The 21425-nt window shown below is 40.6% G+C and overlaps 1 protein-coding gene across 2 annotated transcripts in view; it reads left to right on the top strand.

Annotated features, from left to right (window-relative positions):
- Positions 1 to 493: 493 nt before the first annotated feature.
- Positions 494 to 21425, top strand: part of ttc3 (tetratricopeptide repeat domain 3) — a 33963-nt gene continuing 13031 nt past the window's right edge. The window contains exons 1-18 of one of the 2 annotated variants that reach the window (XM_055874906.1): positions 494 to 583; positions 1164 to 1236; positions 1375 to 1417; positions 1636 to 1792; positions 1891 to 1972; positions 2058 to 2111; positions 3193 to 3325; positions 4053 to 4138; positions 6190 to 6284; positions 6670 to 6732; positions 6841 to 6895; positions 7409 to 7595; positions 12821 to 12866; positions 12964 to 13066; positions 16122 to 16158; positions 16963 to 17017; positions 18583 to 18673; positions 19018 to 19170. In XM_055874906.1, coding sequence (XP_055730881.1) covers positions 1174 to 1236; positions 1375 to 1417; positions 1636 to 1792; positions 1891 to 1972; positions 2058 to 2111; positions 3193 to 3325; positions 4053 to 4138; positions 6190 to 6284; positions 6670 to 6732; positions 6841 to 6895; positions 7409 to 7595; positions 12821 to 12866; positions 12964 to 13066; positions 16122 to 16158; positions 16963 to 17017; positions 18583 to 18673; positions 19018 to 19170 — 1503 coding nt within the window. In that variant the 5' untranslated portion in view covers positions 494 to 583; positions 1164 to 1173. Of the gene's footprint in view, positions 584 to 655; positions 1023 to 1163; positions 1237 to 1374; positions 1418 to 1635; positions 1793 to 1890; positions 1973 to 2057; positions 2112 to 3192; positions 3326 to 4052; positions 4139 to 6189; positions 6285 to 6669; positions 6733 to 6840; positions 6896 to 7408; positions 7596 to 12820; positions 12867 to 12963; positions 13067 to 16121; positions 16159 to 16962; positions 17018 to 18582; positions 18674 to 19017; positions 19171 to 21425 lie in introns of those variants that run through there. The other variant, XM_055874898.1, reaches the window with a different exon arrangement.

Below are 21425 nucleotides of genomic sequence, written 5' to 3'. Positions count from 1 at the left end.
CACTGATGACACCTAGTGGCCAACATCTAAATTGTGCCTGGGCTGGAATGATACATTATGGCCTTTCTCTTGCATTTCAAAGATGATGGTACAAAAAAAATAACGCATGTTTTTTTCTTAGTATTATCTTTTACCAGATCTAATGTGTTATATTCTCCTACATTAATTTCACATTTGCACAAACGTCAATGTGCTTCCTTTCAAATGGTATCAAGAATATGCATATCCTTGCTTCAGGTCCTGAGCTACAGGCAGTTAGATTTGTGTATTTAATTTTAGGCAAAAATTTAAAAAAAAGGTTCTGCTCCTTAAGAGGATTTTAACTGGTGTACTAGCTTAAAAAAATGAGATGGTAAAACGATCTTTGTTAATTGATTTCAATAATATATTGTTCGTTTTTTCAGTACATGTATGTTCAAGTCACTTTAAACTATTGTGATTTTAAATCAGAAAAACGTCCTGTAACGTTCAAGTAAAATAAACATATACCGGACTTTTATTTTGAAATGTGGCCGTATGATCAGCAACGTCTGCTCTGTGGTAAACTGAGCATGTTGCCATAATAGACGAGTGAACAACAAAGGTAGGTCCGTGTGTGCTGTCCCTCATTTTTTTGTAGCGTGTGTAACAGTATTTCATGTTCGCGGTGTCCAGATTTCTAAATGTTTGTTTTTTACACGGCAAAGCCATTAAAAACCACGCCAAGTTGCTAGCTAGCCAAACGATTGCTTAACGTTAGCTAACTTTCAAGGTGAATTCGAGGCTTCTGGCAGTCAGACAGATGTTCCCTTCCCCCATCTGCAGTTAGCTAACCAAACAATGACTATTAGATGGATATTGTTAGGAAACACAACTTAGTTGTAACGTTAGTTAGCAAACGCTAACTTAGTTAGTTCCGCGGACAAATAACTTAGCTAACGTTAGCTATCATTTTGGTTTAGTTAAGTAACGTTACTAACGTCGTTAGCCATCTCCAAACATAGCTAGCTAGTTAGGCCGCATTAGCCGTATATTCACGTGTGGTACGTTACCTTGGTACACGTTCGTTGAGTAATAATGGCTAGTTAACATTTAGTTAAGTTGGCTAGTTTGTTGACAACGCAGTTAGCTATGCTATTGTGTATTGTCACTGGGCTAAATTATCATGTTTCTTGTTGTTTCAGACTTCCCAAAATGTCAGATTCAGACTCCGGTCCAGAGTTTTTGGACTGCGACATCAGACACGGGGCGAAACTTGTGAGTAACAAGGATGGTTGACTGTAATTTTAAATAGTGAATTAAGTTAGGACCGGTGAGTTAACTAGATCCATTTGATAATGGGCTAATGTAATAAATGTGGCAGTACGTCATTATTAACCTCATGTTCTTCCTCAGATCTATGACAAAGACAGTCCCTTTGTAGCCCTGCAACCTCCAGGTAAGTAGAAGAACACTAGCTAGTTCCTTACACAAATACCTAGCTAGCACTGACTGACACTAATTGTGGTTGGAAATGGGTATTGGGAGTGGACAGGTGTGACCCAGATCCTCCACTATCAGAGAATACAAACATATCTATTCAAGGTGGAGGTTGAAGATTACATGGGGAAAATAACATACATTTTCACTTGTATCACACTGTGTTTAATGTTGCAGATGTTATATATGATCGATGGAATAAAATCCCTGTCATTTTGAAAAAGAAGGCGGCCCAGTTAATGAAATTGTATGCCTTTTGGTACCACATTCTGCTGCGTCAAGAGAATCACAACACCACACGCTGGGCTGTGCAAGTGGGCTTCCTAGACTCAAAGTAAGAAAAATGACTTGCAAATTAATTAACTCCCCTGTCTCACATTTGTCATTCCTTAGTAGTGTTAATGTATGTTTTTTTCTTTTCACTTTCTCTAGTGTCAGCAATGACTTGAGTCTGAAGAGACTGCACAAGATAGAAATATTGGAAGCTATCCTCAGGGCGATGGAAAAAGGATGTGTAAGTTCCTTGTTACAATAAATGGAACCATACAGGAATTGCAGTGTTGAACCTGAAGGCTCATGTTACTTGTTTTCTCTTCCAGTTATTAGAAGATCAAACAAGGCATATGATCTGGATAAGCAATAAATTTAACTTGGTAAGTGTAATGCATGCCTATGGTGCACTGAAAATGCAAATATGCTGCATCATCACTGCTTTCTCTTGCTCATATCTTACCAAATAGAGCAACATAGTTCCATATTAGAAAAAAGAAACCATCTGACTATCCACTCAGCACAGTAATTATTCATAAGAATACAAGAATGTACTCTTCATGCCTAGAAAATGGGGCAAAATTCTACTTACTGTTTGTGAGGTAGCCAAAGAGTGGGGTGCCAATATTCATTGTTTTAACAACTTAACAATTTATTTACGCACTGCTGGTACATAGCCAAGCAAAGGACACCGAAACGTCCTGTTCGGTGCTCTTAAATTTGAATTATTGATTACATCATAAGAGCAGCTCAACCTAATTTGTCACATGGAATATCTAGCAACCCGGTGCGCATGAACTTCCCACCCATTGCCGATTGGTGTATGGTTGCCTAGGCAGAGAGCTCTGTAAATATTGTACATAATTACCAGTAAAATTTTTGGTCTTGACTCATTGGGGTAAATGGTGTATATAAATAAAAAAATTGGCTCATTGTTAGCAAGCTAGATGGCTGTTTGGATTCAAATAATGTAGCCCTGGCTTTGTTTCATCTGTCGGGAGGAATTACAGTAAGTACTGCATGCTGTCCAGAGATGGGAGAAGAGGCTCAGGAACTGTTCTTAACCACAGCCAAGATGTGGTGGCTATTCATGTGCTTTTCAGCAGCTGTGGCATCACCCTGGTGGGTGCTACATGTTTGGCAATTGAGGACCAATACCTATGGAGGAACTGACTGTCGGAGAAGCGGATGTGGTACACTGATGAAGTGATCCGGGCCTGTTTGTCAGACTTTTTCTCTGGCTGTACCATCGATGCCCCCCTATGCTGAAGCTACACTGCCTTTCCAATACAAACTGCCTCAACCCCCACCCTTTAATCTGAAACCAAAATGGGGATGTTTAATCTCCCATCTGTACCATCTCTATTTTTTTGCTTAGAGAATTTTCTGCAATAATCAGTGCTATATAAGTTATGATGGTGAAGGCTAGAGGTGTTTTGTTGACTGGTACCTCTCTGTGGCCAGCATGTGCCAGAGGTCCTGGACGACGCGATACGCTGGCTGGAGCGGACAGGAGAGCCCCGCATCAAGCTGCGGGTTCAGGAGCTGGGCCCCAGAGGGAACTGCTTTGCTGCCCTGCAGCTCATCTTCACTGAGTGTAAGAACCACTTTCGGGCAGCGTGTCCTCCATTGGTGTTAATATGGTGGTCTGATAATATACTGTCTGTAAGCCTCATACCGATGTGTTTTTACAGCCTTCTCACACTAGCTCTTAACCTACTGTTTAGGGCTTAGTGGTAAGTAGCTTGTGGAGGCTGAAAGGTGAAACATGGTAGATAGGCGGTGATAGCCAAACTTTATCAGCGGGGGCTTTGTTTAAGCCAGCATTTCTGGAGACCGCCCAAACCTAATGACACAACCTTAAAATTTGTGAATCGCTTGTTTATTTTATTTTTTACATTACATTCATTACGTATAATTTATCAAAATTAAGAACCAATAAATGCCGTAAAGATTATTTCGGGAAACATTTGCATATTGTCCCATACAATCTCGAAACTGTTTTGTGCCCCCCCCCATATTTAAACTTTATTTGTCACATGTGCAGAATATAACAAGTGTAGACCTTCCTCTACACTTGTATTCGGCGCATGTGGCGAAGTTTGCTTTGATCTCTCGTCTTAACTGTTTTGTCCCCCCCCAATACAGTTTTTATTTGGTGACCACCCCACCCCCTGCAATTCCCGTGTGATGCCGACTTTGAATATTACTGGGCTATAGGCTAGAATACCACGGTGCAATTAAATAGGACATTGTTTATCCTACTCTGGCAACTTGGTTAGCAGTGAATGGGTCCCAATACAAACATTACCTTCTCTCATCAGATGCCCACTATACACAGGCCATGGGAGTCGACAGAAAGAAAATGATGCGAGAGCTTGCACAGGACCCCGGCCAATGGTCTATTGAGGTAAGCACCTGTAATTTATAATGTCATCCTTGAAGGACTCAATGCCCTCGCCTTATTTTATGTAAAAATGGTGACGATTTGGAAAATAAATGTATTACAATCATTTCGTTCCGATCAGCAAAACAGTTCTGAACCAGTTCGGACCAAAAAGTACTCTTTATCGTTTTACCTGTAAAATACCTTTTTATTTAGCGAATTAAATTACCCAATCAATGTGGATAGAGCAGGCAAACTAGTTTACATTTGATGGACAGACAAGTGTAGCCATTTTGCAAGTGGGTAGAAAAAGGGTTGAGGAGGCTTGAAGCACTGGGCGTCTTATGACATGCATTATCTGAATTCGGTCCACATAATTATACCTAGGAGGAGTGGCTTCTGTGGTGGAACTTTGCATTTCCTTTTGCGTTAACTAGCTAACAATCTTGTGTGTGTGCAGAGCGTCACCAGAATTTTAAAATGCATCTTTCATTTTGTAGTTAATAAATCCAATGTGATAACTAGGCCTGAATTATTCTTAACTAGCACTGACAAAGTTAATCTAATCTTCTGTAGCTAATTAAAAATACCTATGTTCTGAATCAAGCTTGTAACATCAAGACAGTAGTCTATTCTTTGGGAGGGGCAGGTAGCCTAAACATGCAACGGTTTTCATATTACAGGTAGATACTAGAGAAAGTTTTCTGAGGAACAGTGGGCTTTGCATAGGCACTTAAGTTTTGTGGGACTAAAAAGATTCCTAGAACATAAAATCACTTTATTAACCAGTTCCCATGCTCCTAAAATAACGGTTATTTTCCGGACCATTATTTATCACTTTCTTTCTGTTCCTTCAATGTTATTTTCCAGTTTTCTGTTCTATTCCGTAAACCGGTTCCAACCCCTGATAGTACTGTTTCAGATGTAGAGCAGATAATGTTTTTTTTAATTTAACTAAGTTGATCGATAGGTTAGATAACCTTTCTATGACCCACGTTCCGTTAGCGGAACCCCTCCACAACATTCCGCTGAAAAGGCAGTGCGGGAAATTCAAAAATATTTTTTTGAAATATGTAACTTTCACACATTAACAAGCCCAATACAACAAATGAAAGAAACATATTGTTAATCTACCCATCATGTCCGATTTTAAAAAAAGAAGAAAAAAGAGCTTTACAGCAAAAACACACCATGTTAGATCACCGCCACGTCCAAAAAACACACAGCCATTTTCACAGCCAAAGATGAGTCACAAAAAGCAGAAATGGAGATAAAATGATTCACTAACCTTTGATCTTCATCAGATGACACTCATAGGACATCATGTTACACAATACATGTATGTTTTGTTCGATAATGTGCATATTTATATCCAAAAATCTGAGTTTATATTGGCGTCATGTTCAGAAATGCCTCCAAAATATCCGGAGAAATTGCAGAGAACCACATCAAATAACAAACTCATCATAAACTTTGATGAAAGATACATGTTTTACATAGTTAGAATTAAATAACTAAATAACTAAATATTCAATAACGTTTCAACCGGAGAATTCCTTTGTGTCTGTAGAAATAATGGAACGCAAGTCGATATCATTTGGAATGTGTGTGACCAGGACCTGGCTCTCTGCCAGACCAATGACTCAAACAGCCCCCATCCGGCTAAACATCACAGTAGAAGCTTCATTCAACGTTCTACAGACTGTTGACATCTAGTGGAAGGCATTGGAAGTGCAAACGGATCCATATCCCACGGGGATTTCAATAGGCGATGAGTTGCAAATCGACCAGCCTCAGAATTCTCACTTCCTGTTTGGGTTTTTGCCTGCCTTATGAGTTCTGTTATACTCACAGACCTCATTCAAACAGTTTTAGAAACTTCAGAGTGTTTTTCTTACAATAGTAACAATACTACGCATATATTAGCATCTGGGACAGAGTAGGAGGCAGTTTACTTTGGGCACGCTATTCATCCAAAGTGAAAATGCTGCCCCCTATCCCTAAAAAGTTTATTAATTCTGACATGTGTTTTCTATTAGGATTTAGAATTTTTTTTCCCCCCTTCCTTTCCTCAGAGAAGTGAAGAGATGAAGACTAGAGGAAATGATCAGTTTCAGAAAAAGAAATATGATGCAGCAGTCAAGTGTTACTCAAAAGCCATCAAATATCAGTAAGTGGTGGTTTTAACATCGGATTTACGTACTATTGGAATGTTGGAGGACAATATAACATACGCCTGTGATTGCATCAAGTCAGGCTGTTTCCCATGTACTCTGATTATCTGTGCATTACCGCTTCTTGTCACGGTACCTTTTGATTACATTGTTTATTCATGCGTTTTATTCAAGTGACTAACACCCTGCTGAACATGTTCATTTATGGCACCATAAATGTCTCTGAAGTGTAAATGCTACTTTGACCAACTCTATCACGACTCACTTTCCCATTTGGTCTGTCAAAATGGACCAGCATGGTGTACTTAACTACTCATAAATAATATTTTTTTTTGTATGTCAAGGAATTCTTGTTTAATAACATAATCCTATCTTTTTCAGCCCTGAAAACCACATTATCTATGGGAACCGAGCACTTTGTTATATCCGTTGTGAAAAATATTTGTAAGTCCTTCAAACTATAAACATATGATCAACAAACCTGTTTGTGTAGGACACTTACACAGACCCATTAAACATGTTTAATGATCAAATGATCATCATTTGTTACAGAAAAGCTGTTGGGGATGGAAAACGAGCCACTTTAATACAACCAGAGTGGGCAAAGGTAAGCAATTCTACCACAGCCACATCTGAATTGCGATTGCCCTCGGCTTATTTCGGGATTTATGTCGTTCCCTGGGGTCAGATGAACTTGTGGATACCATTCCAGTCGTTGTGCTAATGCTAGTTAGGAATTCTGCTAAAGCTAGTTGGGAACGACAAATGATATCCACAAGTTCATCTGACCCTGGGGAAGTAGATAAAGGGCTCTGATGCCAAAATCCCGAACTATCCCTTTAAGCAAGATTTATCAAAAATATCTAAAGATCAAATGCACTGATGGTGGTGAAATGAATACATTTTAGTCAGCTCTTTGTTCTGGCTGACCAGCAAGCTAGTTCTATTGATCTGAAATCAACATGTTTTTTTTCAGTGTGGGGCTTGAAATGCTCAACATTTTACAGAAAGGATAGGTTGTGTGATTGGAATGTTAACGCCCTAAGTACTGTCATTCCTAAAATGTCTGTATGCTGTAATTGATGGTATCTTCCCTTCCTCTGTGGTCTGTGTATGGCAGGGTCACTACCGGTACTGTGAGGCGCTGTTCCTACTGGGGGAACACAAGCAGGCGATAGAGGCCAACGAGTGGGGCCAGACCCTGTGCAAGGCTGACCCAGAGGGCATGAAGGACCTGCTGCAGCAACATGCCAAGTTGATCATAGAGATGGAGGAGAGCAAGTGCCACCGGGCAGAGGAACGTAAAGGTAACGGGGAAATTTGCCCACAGAACATCGTATTTAAACCAACTGATCATGTAGGAAAACTTAATTACTAGGATAAATTTGGGGATGATTGTAAGACTTGGCTTGTGGTTACCAAGATTAATTTGGCGCCTTGTAAACTCCTAGCGATTTACTAGGGGTTAAAAACCCTCCCAACAAGAGCTTGTCCCATTTGTAAATCATTCTTCATGAGATGCACCACCATAGCTTTTTTGCATATGCAATAGCAGGAAGTAGGGGTGGCTAATCGTAACTCTACCCAGAGGGTACCTCCATATGAAGTTGGGGGAAGATATGGAAAAGAAACATCTTTGTTTACAGTGGGTTCGGAAAGTATTCAGACACCTTGACTTTTTCCCAGATTTTGTTATGTTACAGCCTTATTCTAAAATGGATTAAATTGTTTTCCCTCAATCTTAACACAATACCCCATAATGATAAAGAAAAATCAGGTTTTTAGGAATGTTTGCAAATGTACTAAAACATTTGTATTCAGACAAGGGATTCTCCGCTATATCGGTTAACATATCAGAATCGGACGATATCTAAAAATGCCAACATCGGTATCGGCCGATGTCTAGTGTAATGCCCGATGTGCAAAACCGATGTCAAAGCTGACGTGCATACCTATATAACAAAGGTACATGACATAACAACGCCATGTAAAATTTTGCGCTATATGTGCAACACAGCATCTAAACTAGCCCACAATGTCTGCTGTGTGGGTCAAGCAGTCATTTGAAAGAGTAACAATTTCAGTGAGACAACTCGATGGTGAAATCCATTATAGGCAAGATAATAGAAATCATTGCCCTTGACAATCAACCGTTCTGTCCTGGGTGTTGATGGCTTTCGCCGACTGGTCGAGCACCGGTTAACACTAACAAGTGCACTACTTTTCTGATGTTGCCCTACCAGAGTTGCACAGTAATAGCTTCACGACATGCATACTATGGAATGCCGTTAGTTCTTTGCGTGTCAAAAAAGATAGTCAAAGCTGTACAAAAGTCAGCTAACACCGGCCATGAACGATGTTTACAATACTGTGTTGGTAATAAAGCATCATTTGTTCGACCGCAACTTCTGGGGTAGCTAGCACCAATACAACAGCCTGAAAACAATGATCAGTAGAACCTGCAGTCATTTTCATTGTTCTTAGCAATGATTTAGGAATCCTTGTAAGTATTGTTCTTCTATTGAAATTTAACTTCAGTTCATGAAATTGAGTAGCTGGCTAGCTACTTAACCTTGTTCCCCTAAAGCTAATCAACCAGCTAGCTTCATCTGGCTAGTGAGGCTCGATCGGACCGGGTTATGTGTTAAACTGGCCACAATAAGGATTAGGCACAAAAGTTGAATTTGCGGTTTGCCTTCAAAATACAAGTATGTCATTGACAGTGATGCAAATTAATACAACTAGAATTATGCCATACTTTTAATGAAGGCTAACCGCAAAGTCCACTATTGTGGCTAATCCTTATTGTGGCTAGCATCACATAAATGGATCCGACCACCATTAACTTAATATGGCTGCAATCCCGCTACCGGGATCGATATGACAGCAGCCAGAAAGTGCCGTGCGCCAAATTCAAAAAGCAGAAATCTCATAATTAAAATTCCGCAGACAAACATGTGTCTTATACCATTTTAAAGGTATTGTTAATTCCACCAAGTGTCCGATTTCAAATATGCTTTTCAGCGAAAGCACTACAAACGATTATGTTAGGTCACCGTCAAACCACAATAAGCACAGCCGTTTTTCCAGCGAAAGATAGCAGTCAGAAAAAGCAGAAATTGAGATAAAATTAATCACTAATCTTTGATCTTCATCAGATGACACTCATAGGACTTCATGTTACACAATACATGCATGTTTTGTTTGATAAAGTTCATATTTATAACAAAAAATCTGAGTTTACATTGGCGCGTTACATTCACTAGTTCCAAAAACATCCAGTGAGAGTGTATAGCCACATCGTTTCAACAGAAATACTCATCATAAATGTAGATGATAATACATGTTATACACATGGAAATATAGATATACCTCCCCTTAATGCAACCGCTGTGTCAGATTTCAAAAACTTTACGGAAAAAGCAAACCATGCAATAATCTGAGACGGCGCTCAGAACATTAGTAAAATTAGCCGCCATGTTGGACTCAACAGAAAGCAGAAAATACATGATAAATGTTTCCTTACCTTTGATATTCATCAGAATGCATTCCCAGGAATCCCAGGTCTACAATAAATGCTTGATTTGTCCGATAATGTCCGTTATTTATGTCCAATTAGCTACTTTGGTTAGCGCGTTTGGTAAACAATTCCAAAGTCACAAAGCGCGTCCACTACAACGCAACGAAATGTCCAAAAGTTCCATAACAGTCAGTAGAAACATGTCAAACGATGTATTGAATCAATCTTAATGTTGTTAACATACATCTTGAATAACGTTCCAACCGGAGAATTACATTGACTTCACTTGAACGATGGAACGGAGCTGCCTATCGCGTGAAGGCGCATGGTCAGCTCGTCGCAGTGGTGACTAATTCCTGTCTCCTTCGGCCCCCCCTTAACATTAGATTCATCAGACAGACTGTTGACATCTAGTGGAAGCCGTAGGAAGTGAAAACTCATCCATATCTCGCTGTAATTTCAATGAGAGCTTGGTTGAAAATCTGCCACCCCCAGAAAAAATTCGAACGGGAAGTGGAACTTCTCAGGTTTTTGCCTGCCATATGAGTTCTGTTATACTCACAGACATATTTCAAACAGTTTTAGAATCCTCGGAGTGTTTTCTATCTAATAATAATAATAATAATATGCAAATATTAGCAACTATGACTGAGGAGCAGGCCGTTTACTCTGGGCACCTCGGTGCACCTTTCATCCAAGCTATTCAATACTGCCACTGCAGCCATAAGAAGTTATTTATAATACAGTTTATTTGATTTAGGGTTATTTTAGATGACACCTAGCTATTTAGTTAGCTTTCTAAAGCTACTGAAACATAGCTTTCTATAGCTACTGAAACATGTCTTTTTGCTATGTTTTTGGGGAAGAATGTTTGCACCCATGAGCTAGCTTTTTTTTAAATGACCAGCACTGTAGGTGCGCGAGGCAACTTTACCAGCATCATAGCATACGTATCGATGAATTGGGGATGGTGCCAGGTTTCCTCAACTTGGCATTCAGGCCTAAGTTCAGTTGGTTTCATCAGACCAGAGAATCTTGTTTCTCGTGGTCTGAGTCTTTAGGTGCCTTTTGGTTATCTCCAAGCCAGCTGTCGTACCTTTTAACCTCTACCGACCCCCCTATCATGTGATTTCATGAAATCACAAGTCCATTACAGCAAATGAAAGATAAACATCTTGTGAATCCAGTCAACATATCCGATTTTTAAAAATGTTTTACAGCGAAAACACAACATATGTTAGCTCACCACCATATCCAAAAAAACACAGCCATTTTTTAACAGCAAAGATAGCTTTTACAAAACCCACAAATAGAGATAAAATTCATCACTAACCTTTGAACAACTTCATCAGATGACAGTCTTATAACATCATGTTATACATTTATGTTTTGTTCGAAAATGTGCATATTTATAGCTACAAATCCTGGTTTTACATTGTGAACATGGCGCCAAAATGCTCCAAATTGTCCGGAGAAATTTTAGAGTCACGTAATCTAACAAAAACTCATCAAACTTTGATGAAAAAAACATGTTGGACATATAATTAAAGATACACTGGTTCTTAATGAAACCGCTGTGTTAGTAAAAATTTGTAAAAAGCACAGCATACAATAATCTGAGACAGCGCTCAGCCATTCCATGTTGGAGTCAACATATTCAACAAAAATACGAAATAACATCATAAATATTCTCTTACCTTTGAACTTTCATCAGAATGGAGTGCCAGGAATCCTTGTTCCACAATAAATTGTTGTTTTGTTTTAGAATGTCCATTTCTTCTGTCGAATTAGCAACTTTGGCTAGCATAGTGGAGCTCACGTGTCCATGAAAGTTTGACGCATGGAACGAAAAATTCAAAAAGTGCTAATAAAAGTCGAATAAACTGGTCAAACTCAGTTAAGAATCCATCTTTATGATGTTTTTCTCGTATGTATCCAATAACGTCCCAGACGGAGCATTTCTTCGTGTCTACCTAAGGCATTGCAGACAACGATATGGTGCACAGCAAAATACTGCCAATATGGCTGATCTGTCACTCCAAAAGCTCTCATTCGGTCCCACCTCATTCAACGTTCTACTGCCTGTTGACATCTAGTGGAAGGCGTATGAAGTGCATACATATCCATAAATACAAGGCAATTGAATAGGCGAAGCCTTTCAGAGACCCATTTCAGAATTTTCACTTCCTGTTTGGAAGTTTGCCTGCCAAATGAGTTCTGTTTTACTCACAGATATAATTCAAACAGTTTTAGAAACTTCAGTGTTTTCTATCCAATAGTAATAATAATATGCATATCATATGATCTAGAGCAGAGCACTATTTTTTCCCAAAGTAGAAATGGCGCCCCCTATTAAGAAGTTTTAAAGAAGAGTCGCTTCCGTCTGGGCACTCTACCATAAAGTCCTGATTGGTGGTGGTGCTGCGATGTTTGTACTTCTGGAAGGTTCTCCCAGAGGAACTCTGGAGCCATGTCAGTGATCATTGTGTTCTTGGTCATCTCCTTGACCAAGGCCCTTCTCCCCTGATTGCTCAATTTGGCCTGGCGGCCAGCTCTAGGAAGAGTCCTGGTGTTTCCAAACTTCTTCCATTTAATAATGGAGGCCGCTGTGTTCTTGGACCTTCAATGCTGTGAAATGTTTTGGTACCCTTCCCCAGATCAGTGCCTCAACACATTGCTTTCCTTACTACTTTTTTTTAGCTGTGAGTTAGGTTTATATTAACCACTTTATTTTAGACTGATCATGTAGAGCATATGTTTAAATTAGTTAAAATCTGCGTTTCCCCCTAGCAGGGATTTCTTTTTTTGTTGCATGTTTAAGTGCAACGCAAAGTGTCACCGTATTGGGCTCTCGCCAGTTTGCATCCCTGCTTATTCCTCAAAAGCAGTTTTTCGTCAACTGTCCTAAGTTTATTGTTTGTTGGGGGTAGTCTGGTTTTGCAAGATCATTGTCTGTATGTATTATCTTTGATTTGATGTTTGTTTTCATGTTTACAAACTATTTATTTCTAGCTGGAAGATCAAATAAAACTGCAGCTAAGAAAGTTTCAAGTAAAAGGTATGTACAGTATTACACAAGTGTTTACGAACCAACGGCAATCATGCATTTGTTGATCATTTTGAAGTTGTTAACCTGGTTTTACTGTTATCTACAGGACAGAGAGTAACACCAGAGCAGACACTACAGAGTCACAACAGACTGCTAAACCCACCAGTAAGGTTGAGCCTTCCGCTAAAAACACTACTCCTGAGAACAAGGTCAGTTACTCAGACCTGAGCCTCAACTTTCAGTACCCTAATCTATGAATTGCATTCAGGATGACACATTTTGTCCACAACAGTCCTTGTAGAGTACAAACAGGACTTAATCCATGAGTAGTTTCAACTACAGCAACTGGTGATTGCTTTGTGTTGTGCACTGATCAATGAGCTGCTGGATAAGCTATAACATTGACGTCATCTCATGGACATTAATGTTTCTAAAGACCAGTTTGTGAGTAATACTGTTAGGCATGTTATGCAGACCAAATACACTGAAGAAATATAAACAGAACATGTGTAACTGTTGGTTTCATAAGTTGAAATAAGAGGCCAGAAATGTCCATACGCCTTATTTCTCTCAAATTTTGTTAACAAATGTTTAAATCCCTGTGAGGGTTTCAAGATAATCCATCCATAAGAAGTTGATTAAACAGCATGGTCATTACACAGCTGTACCTTGTGCTCGGGACGAAAGGCCACTCTAAAATGTGCAGTTTTGTCACACAACACAATGCCGCAGATGTCTCAATCTTTTGAGGGAGAGTACAATTGGTATGCTGACTGCAGGAATGTCCACCAGAGCTGTCATGAGAATTGAATTTCGTTTTAGGAAATTCGTCATAATGGCCTCAACCGCAGACCACGTTTAACCACGCCAGCCCAGGACCTCTACATCCGGCTGCGTCACCTGCAGCATGGCCTGAGACCAGCCACCCGGACAACTGATGAAACTGTAGAAATTCTTTGGTTGTGCAAACCCAGAAACGGTTAGAAACCGTCTCAGGGAAGCTTATCTGCGTGCTCGTCATCCTCACCAGGGTCTTGACCTGACTGCAGTAATGCGCGTCATAAGACTTCAGTGGGCAAATTCTCACCTTCGATGGCAACTGGCACACTAGAGAAGTGTGCTCTTCACAGATGAATCCCAGTTTCAACTGTACCGGGCAGATGGTGTCGTGTGGGTGAGCCGTATCCTAATGTCAAAGTTGTGAAGAGTGCCCCATGGTGGGGTTATGGTATTGGCAGGCATAAGCTATGAACACAATTGTGTTTTTTCGATGTCAAATTGCATGTAGAGAGACAGTGATGAAATCCTGAGGCCCATTGTTTCTGTATGATAATGCACAGCTCCATGTCGCACGGCTCTGGACACAATTCCTGGAAGTGGAAAATGTCTCAGTTCTTTCATGGCCTGCATACCCACCAGACATGCAGTGCATTTGGGAAGTATTCAGATGCCTTACCTTTTTCCACAATTTGCTAGGTTACATATTTCCTCAATATACACACAATACCCCATAATGACTAAGCAAAATCAGGTTTTTAGATTTTTTTTTGCAAATTTATAAAAAATAAACAGAAATATAAAATGTACATAGTATTAAGACCCTTTACGCAGTACTTTGAAGCAGAGATTACAGCCTCGAGTCTTGGGTATGACTCTAAGCTTGGCACGCCTGTATTTGGGGAGTTTCTCCCGTTCTTTTCTGCTGAATCTCTCAAGCTCTCCGGTTGGATGGGTAGCGTCGCTGCACAGCTATTTTCAGGTCTCTCCAGAGATGTTCGGACTCTGGCTGGGCCACTCAAGGACTTTCAGAGACGTTCGAAATCCACTCCTGCCTTGTCTCGGCTGTGTGCTTAGGGTTGTTGGCCTGTTGGAAGGTGAACCTTCCCCCCGGTCTGAGAACCTACGCTCAGGAATTCAAGGATCTCTGTGCTTTGCTCCATTCATCGTTCCCTCAGTCCTGACTAGTCTCTCAGTTGCTGCCACTGAAAAACATCCCACAGCATAATGCTGCCACCACCATGCTTCACCTTACGGATGGTGCCAGGTTTCATCCAGGTATGATGCTTGCCATTCAGGCCAAAGAGTTCAATCTTGGTTTCATCAGTCCAGAGCATCTTGTTGCTCATGGTCAGAGTCCTTTAGTTGCCTGTTGGCAAACTCCAAGCGGGCTGTCGTGTGTTTTTACTGAGGAGTGGCTCGTCTGGCCAGTCTACCATAAAGGCCTGATTTTAGTGGAGTGGTGCAGAGATGGTTGTCCTTCTGGAAGGTTCTACATCTCCACAGAGGAGCTCTCCTTGATCATCTGGGTGGGTTCTTGGTCACCTCCCTGACCAAGGCCCTTCCCCCGATTGCTCAACTGTGTTCTTGGGGACCTTCAATGCTGCAGACTTATTTTTTTGTACCCTTTCCCAGATATGTTTATCGACACAATCATGTCTCGGACCTCTACAGACAATTCCTTCCACCTTATGGCTTGGTTTTTACTCTGACATGCATTGTCAACTGTGGGACCTTATATAGACAGCTGTGTGCCTTTCCAAATCATGTCCAATCAATTGAATTTTCCACAGCTGGACTCTAATCACTTTTTAGAAACACCTCCAAGGATGATCAATGGAAACATGATGCGCCTGAGCTCAATTTCGTGTCTCATAGCAAAGGGTCTGAGTAATTATCTAAATACAGTATTTTATTTTTAAACCTATTTTTGCTTTGTTGTTATGGGGGTTGTGTAGAGAAATTCTAATTTAATCAATTTTAGAATACGGCTGTAACGTGACTGTAAAGGGGTCTGAATACTTTCCGATTGCACGGTCACCCATTGAGCATGTTTGGGATGCTCTGGATTGCCATGTTCCAGTTCCCGCCAATATCCAGCATTTTCGCACAGCTATTGAAGAGGAGTAGGACAACATTCCACAGGTCAAAATCTACAGCCTGATCAACTCTATGCAAAAGATGTCGTGCTGCATTAGGCAAATGGTGGCTACCAGAGACTGACTGGTTTCCTGATCCATGCCTTTACCTTTTTTAAGCTATCTGTGACACTCATTTCATACCAGTATTCCCAGTCAAATGAAATCCATTATATTAGGGTCTACTGATTTTTCTTTTTTTTCTTTTTTTTTCTTTCAATTGGTCCGATTTATATATGAACTAACTCTTAACGGAAATTGTTGCATCTTGCATTTTTCAACAAAAATAAATCAGTGTTCATCATCCCTAATGGTTTATTTCTGGTGTTTTTCATGTCACCGAACACAGGGCTTGGAAGTCAAGGTGGAAAGCCAGACACAACCAGGTAGGATGTTTTTGGCTACTATTTCTGTTTTGCTAGAAATTAAGTCTTCTGTTTGGGTTGATATGCACTGAACAAATATAAACTTGACGTTATGTGCTGGTTTCATAAGTTGAAAAAGATCCCAGAAATGTTCTGTATGCACAAAATTATTATTTCTCAATTTGTGCTCATTTTGTTTTAATGCCTGTCAGTGAGCATTTTATCCTTTGTCAGGATAATCCATACACCTGAAAGGTGTGGCATATCAAGAAGCTGATTAAATATGATCATTACAGAGGTGTCTTGGCACAGTGGGGGGGTGGGTGTTCTGAGGTGTTCATCTGTCTGTAATAAAGCCATTTTGTGGGGGGAAATTATTAATTGGCTAGGCCTGGCTCCCCAGTTGGTGGGGCTCAGCCTACCCATGGCTGCTCCCCTGCCCAGTCATGTGAAATCCATAGATTAGGTGCCTAATGAGTTTCTTTCAGTTGACTGATTTCCTTATATGAACTGTAACTCAGCAAAGTGTTTGAAATGGTTGAATTTATTTTTGTTCAGTATAAATAGAAGCAAATATAGTTTGGATTTTTTTAGTTGTGTTAAATACAATGCAGATTTTTAGGTTCCACAAGAGATTCTTTTGATTAAATAAACTGGACAAAAGTCAGCTGCTTATCATAACCTTTTGATGTTTTGACTTCCTTGAGCTGTCTCTTTAAGAACACACGCTGCTACTTTCTTTGCCAAGTTGCTGTTTTTTCACTGGGAGCATCATGTTTTCGTCTCTGAGTGTTCAGAAGCTAACCCTTTTCTCCTTGGTGAAAGGTGCAGGAAGAGCACATTCGGTGGATAATACCAAGGTTCCTAAAGAGATGAAAGTGTGAGTTTTATGTTCGATTTGGCTTCCGGGTTTGTAATACATTAGGCTTACCTCAATGCCAGACCAAAAGACCAGGTCTGCTGTTGAGTGGGGAAGAATGATTTTTAAAGCAGTATATTGACCCCAAACGGGCATTACTAGTGTGGTAAAGTTGATGCGAATGAACAGTAGGGTGTTGCACCTAAACTTCGATACTAGAACATTCATTTTTCAGTAATAGATTGTTACTTTCGGTTCATCTGTCAAATGTTTCATGTCATCTACTGATTGAGATGTTTTTAATGTAAAGATATAGCTTAATCGTATTATGTAGTTGAAAGCAATGCGTTAGAAGCCTACATAACCAACCTATAAAGTAAAATACACCATTTATGGCCAGCTATGTAAACGCTAACATTGATTTTTATCCTGCAATAGATGTCGTTCAATTGGTAATATTCATGTTTGTCTTCTAATGCCTCTTACCGGTAAAGATTTTCCATTACATGCTAGAACACTTTAAAATGCAAGATGATACCTGTAGCTTCTAGCTTTGTAGGCTAACTTTCTTTGCTGCCTTACAGCTGAAGCTAACATAAATTCAGTATCTTGTTTGATAATTTGCATTATTGTTCACATACTATTTCAGATTTTCAAAGCTTATTTCAGATTTATGTCTCCCCACCTTATCTTTGCTTAAACCTCAAACTGACCGTGTGAATAATTACATGGTTCTTAAAGAGAGCGCACACTTTTATTAAAGATTTCTTCTTCCATGTAAATGTTGTTGATCAGTATAATATAAGTCCCAAATGGAAGGGATGCAGATAGTTTTTCATCTGTAGGCCCATGAAATCAGACAAAACAAGCTCTAACTCAATGCATGCGCACACCTATTTAATATGCTTTCAACTGTATTGTGAATAGGCTACTTAATTTCCCCAGTTTATCAGTTGAGATTCGCCATTCAAATGATTACTGTAATGTAGTTTGGTAAAAAATAAGTCAAATCTGATTCATTAATGCATGTGTTGAAAAATAAAACTTTTAATGATATTGAACTCAAAGGATCTGTCTGGGTCAAGTGCATTCTATGACTACGGCTAATATGCTTTTTTTTTGTCTTTGAATTGTGATACCAAACCTAAAATTCTGGTATCATGACAACTCTAATGAACAGTATGATGGCAAATTTAAGATTTTTGGTCCACTCTAACAGTGGAAAAATAATTTAGGCTTTATCGGAAGTAATGGATATTTTCTGCTTTATTGAACGCTACCAAGAATCTGAATCTGTTCTTTTAAAATTGTGTATAGGAAAAGCACATACGGCACACCTTTGTTTGCAAGTTGTGTGGTATGTACTTTCTTGCTAACTTGATTAATGCTTGACAGTGCTTGTCGAATCATGTGGCACACCAACTGCCTACAGCTCTGTGCACACCCTTGCATACTTGGGTGATTTCCTGTTTTTGGTCTGCCTCAACTGAATATCTCCAGTGTTTTTGTACTGTGCAATTGACTACAGTAGGCTACTCAGAAGTTAGCATTGTCAACACCTAAAAGTGATCCGTTTTTCTTTTCAGTGAAATGGCTGATAAAAATAGCAGCAAACCGGAGCCCTGCGCTTCAGAGAAAACAAAAGGGAAGAACAGAAACCAGCAGTCAAAGGAAAAGGTAGACCGTCATGTGTCAATGACCTCATGTTACAAGTCAAACAGGTTTTCACAACGCTGGATGCTTTTCCTTCCTTGTATTTCTTGCCATAACTTTACATTACTAATGGCATGCATCTCATTATCAAAATGTACTGTGTCCTCCGTGCCTTCCTCCTGCGAGTTTAACCCACCACCTCCCTGGCTCTGAAACATAGTTAATACATTCATCCCATAATCGTTTTTACCACAAAGAGCATGTCAGCTAGGATGATGCATGATCTCCTGAAGTAGTTCTCACACGGAAAGTTTTTTTTCTAAAACTTTTGTGTTATTAGTGACTCACTGATACCCCTTCCCACTCAGGTGGTATCCGGCAGCTCCAGAGACCCTAGTGTGCGGGATGCACTGATGTCCGCTGTGCAGGACGCCCACATGGCCCTGGCCGACCAGCGATGCCGCAACGCAGAGCAGGCCTTCTCCCAGGCCCTCAGCATCCTGGCGACCAGCACACCAAAGGTACAGCACAGAACAGTGTTCCTCTCACAATCAGCCCTCAGTGACACTATCAGAGGTGTGTTAGTTGGGCAACTTCAGCTCAAATTGTACTCCACTTCATCCAGTTTTTTCTAACCTGTGAAATAACTTTCTATCAAATTCAATGTTTGTCAGTGGTAGTTTTAAACTGCCCTTTTTATGTTCACTGAATGTTTTAATAGGTTCCCAAAATGAGATTATCTTAAGGGCTGTGCTCAGTATGAAAAAACGTATTGCGTTCAATTAATCAAAAATGTTGGTGGTCTGAGCGTTTAGTTGAAAACGTGGAGGGGTTGTGCGTTCAAAATGCACTGCTGTCCTTTTTTTTTTTAAAGCAGCAATCAGCAGTTGAAACCATAAGAGGTTCCCCTGTTTAGCTAAAGATCTGAGGGATGAGGCTGGAGAAATGTAACCACTCTCAAATTCATACAGCTATGGGTGCAAATAATGACCATCCAAGTCAACATTATCAACATTAAACTCTTGCAAAAAAAGAAATGTCCCCTTTTCAGGACCCTGTCTTTCAAAAATAATTCGTAAAAATCCAAAACTTCACAGATCTTCATTGAAAGGGGTTAAACACTGTTTCCCATGCTTGTTCAATGAACCATAAACAATTGAACATGCACCTGTGGAACGGTCGTTAAGACACTAACAGCTTACAGACGGTAGGCAATTAAAATCAGTTATGAAAACTTAGGACAGTAAACAGGCCTTTTTACTGACTGAAAAACACAGATGCCCAGTGTCCCTGCTCACTCATCTGTGTGAATGTGCCTTAGGCATGCTGCAAGGAGGCATGAGGACTACAGACGTGGTCAGGGCAATAAATTGCAATGTCTGTACTGAGACACCTAAGACAACGCTACAGGGAGACAGGACAGACAGATGATCGTCCTCGCAGCGGCAGACCATGTGTAACAACACCTGCACAGGATTGGTACATCCGAACATCACACCTGCGGGACAGGTACAAGATGGCAACAGCTGCCTGAGTTGCACCAGGAACGCACAATCCCTCCATCAGTGCTCAGACCGTCCGCAATAGGCTGAGAGAGGCTGGACTGAGGGCTTGTAGGCCTGTTGTAAAGGCAGGTCCTCACCAGACATTGACAACGTTGTTGCCTATGGGCACAAACCCACCGCCCAGACTGGATCCGACAGGACTGGCAAAAAGTGCTCTTCACTAATGAGTTGCGGTTTTGGCTCACAAGGGGCGATGGCCGGATGCGCGTTTATCATCGATAAACCCCCCCCCCCCCCCCCTTAAAAGATTTAGATGCACTATTGTAAAGTGGCTGTTCCACTGGATGTCATAAGGTGAATGCACCAATTTGTAAGTCGCTCTGGATAAGAGCGTCTGCCAAATGACTTAAATGTAATGTAATGAATGAGCGTTACACCGAGGCCTGTACTCTGGAGCGGGATTGAGGTGGAGGGTCCGTCATGGTCTGGGGTGGTGTGTAACAGCATCATCGGACTGTCTGCAATAACAAACTCAATCTCAACGCTGTGCGTTACAGGGAAGACATCCTCCTCCCTCATATGGTACCCTTCCTGCAGGCTCATCCTGACATGACCCTCCAGCATGACAATGCCACCAGCCATCCTGCTCGTTCTGTGTGATTTCCTGCAATACAGGAATGTCAGTGTTCTGCCATGGCCAGCGAAGTACCCAGATCTCAATCCCATTGAGCACGTGTGGGACCTGTTGGCTCGGAGGGTGAGGGCTAGGTCCGGCAACATGCAGGTGCCTTGGTGGAAGAGAAGAGGGGGGTAACATCTCACAGCAAGAACTGGCAAATCTGGTGCAGTCCATGAGGAGGAGATGCACTGCAGTAGTTAATGCAGCTGGTGGCCACACCAGATACTGACTGTTACTTTTGATTTTGACCCCCCCCCCCCCCCCCCCCCCCCCCTCTTTGTTCAGGGACACATTATTCCATTTCTATTAGACACATGTCTGTTGGAACTTGTTCAGTTTGTCTGAATCTTGTTCTGCTCATACAAATATTTACACATTACGTTTGCTTAAAATAAACGCAGTTGATAGTGAAAACATTTCATTTGCTGAGTTTAGTTAAACATGTTTTCAGGGTATATTACACAGGAGGTTGGTGGCATCTTAATTGTGGAGGATGGGCTTTTGGTAATGGCAGGACTGGAATGGTATAAAATACATGGTTTCCATGTGTTTTCCATTCCATGCGCTCTGTACTGGCCATTATTATGAGCTG

This window comes from Salvelinus fontinalis, chromosome 2 (assembly GCF_029448725.1).
Source record: "Salvelinus fontinalis isolate EN_2023a chromosome 2, ASM2944872v1, whole genome shotgun sequence".
Lineage (NCBI taxonomy): Eukaryota > Metazoa > Chordata > Actinopteri > Salmoniformes > Salmonidae > Salvelinus > Salvelinus fontinalis.
This window is presented reverse-complemented; position numbering and strand designations above follow the sequence as displayed.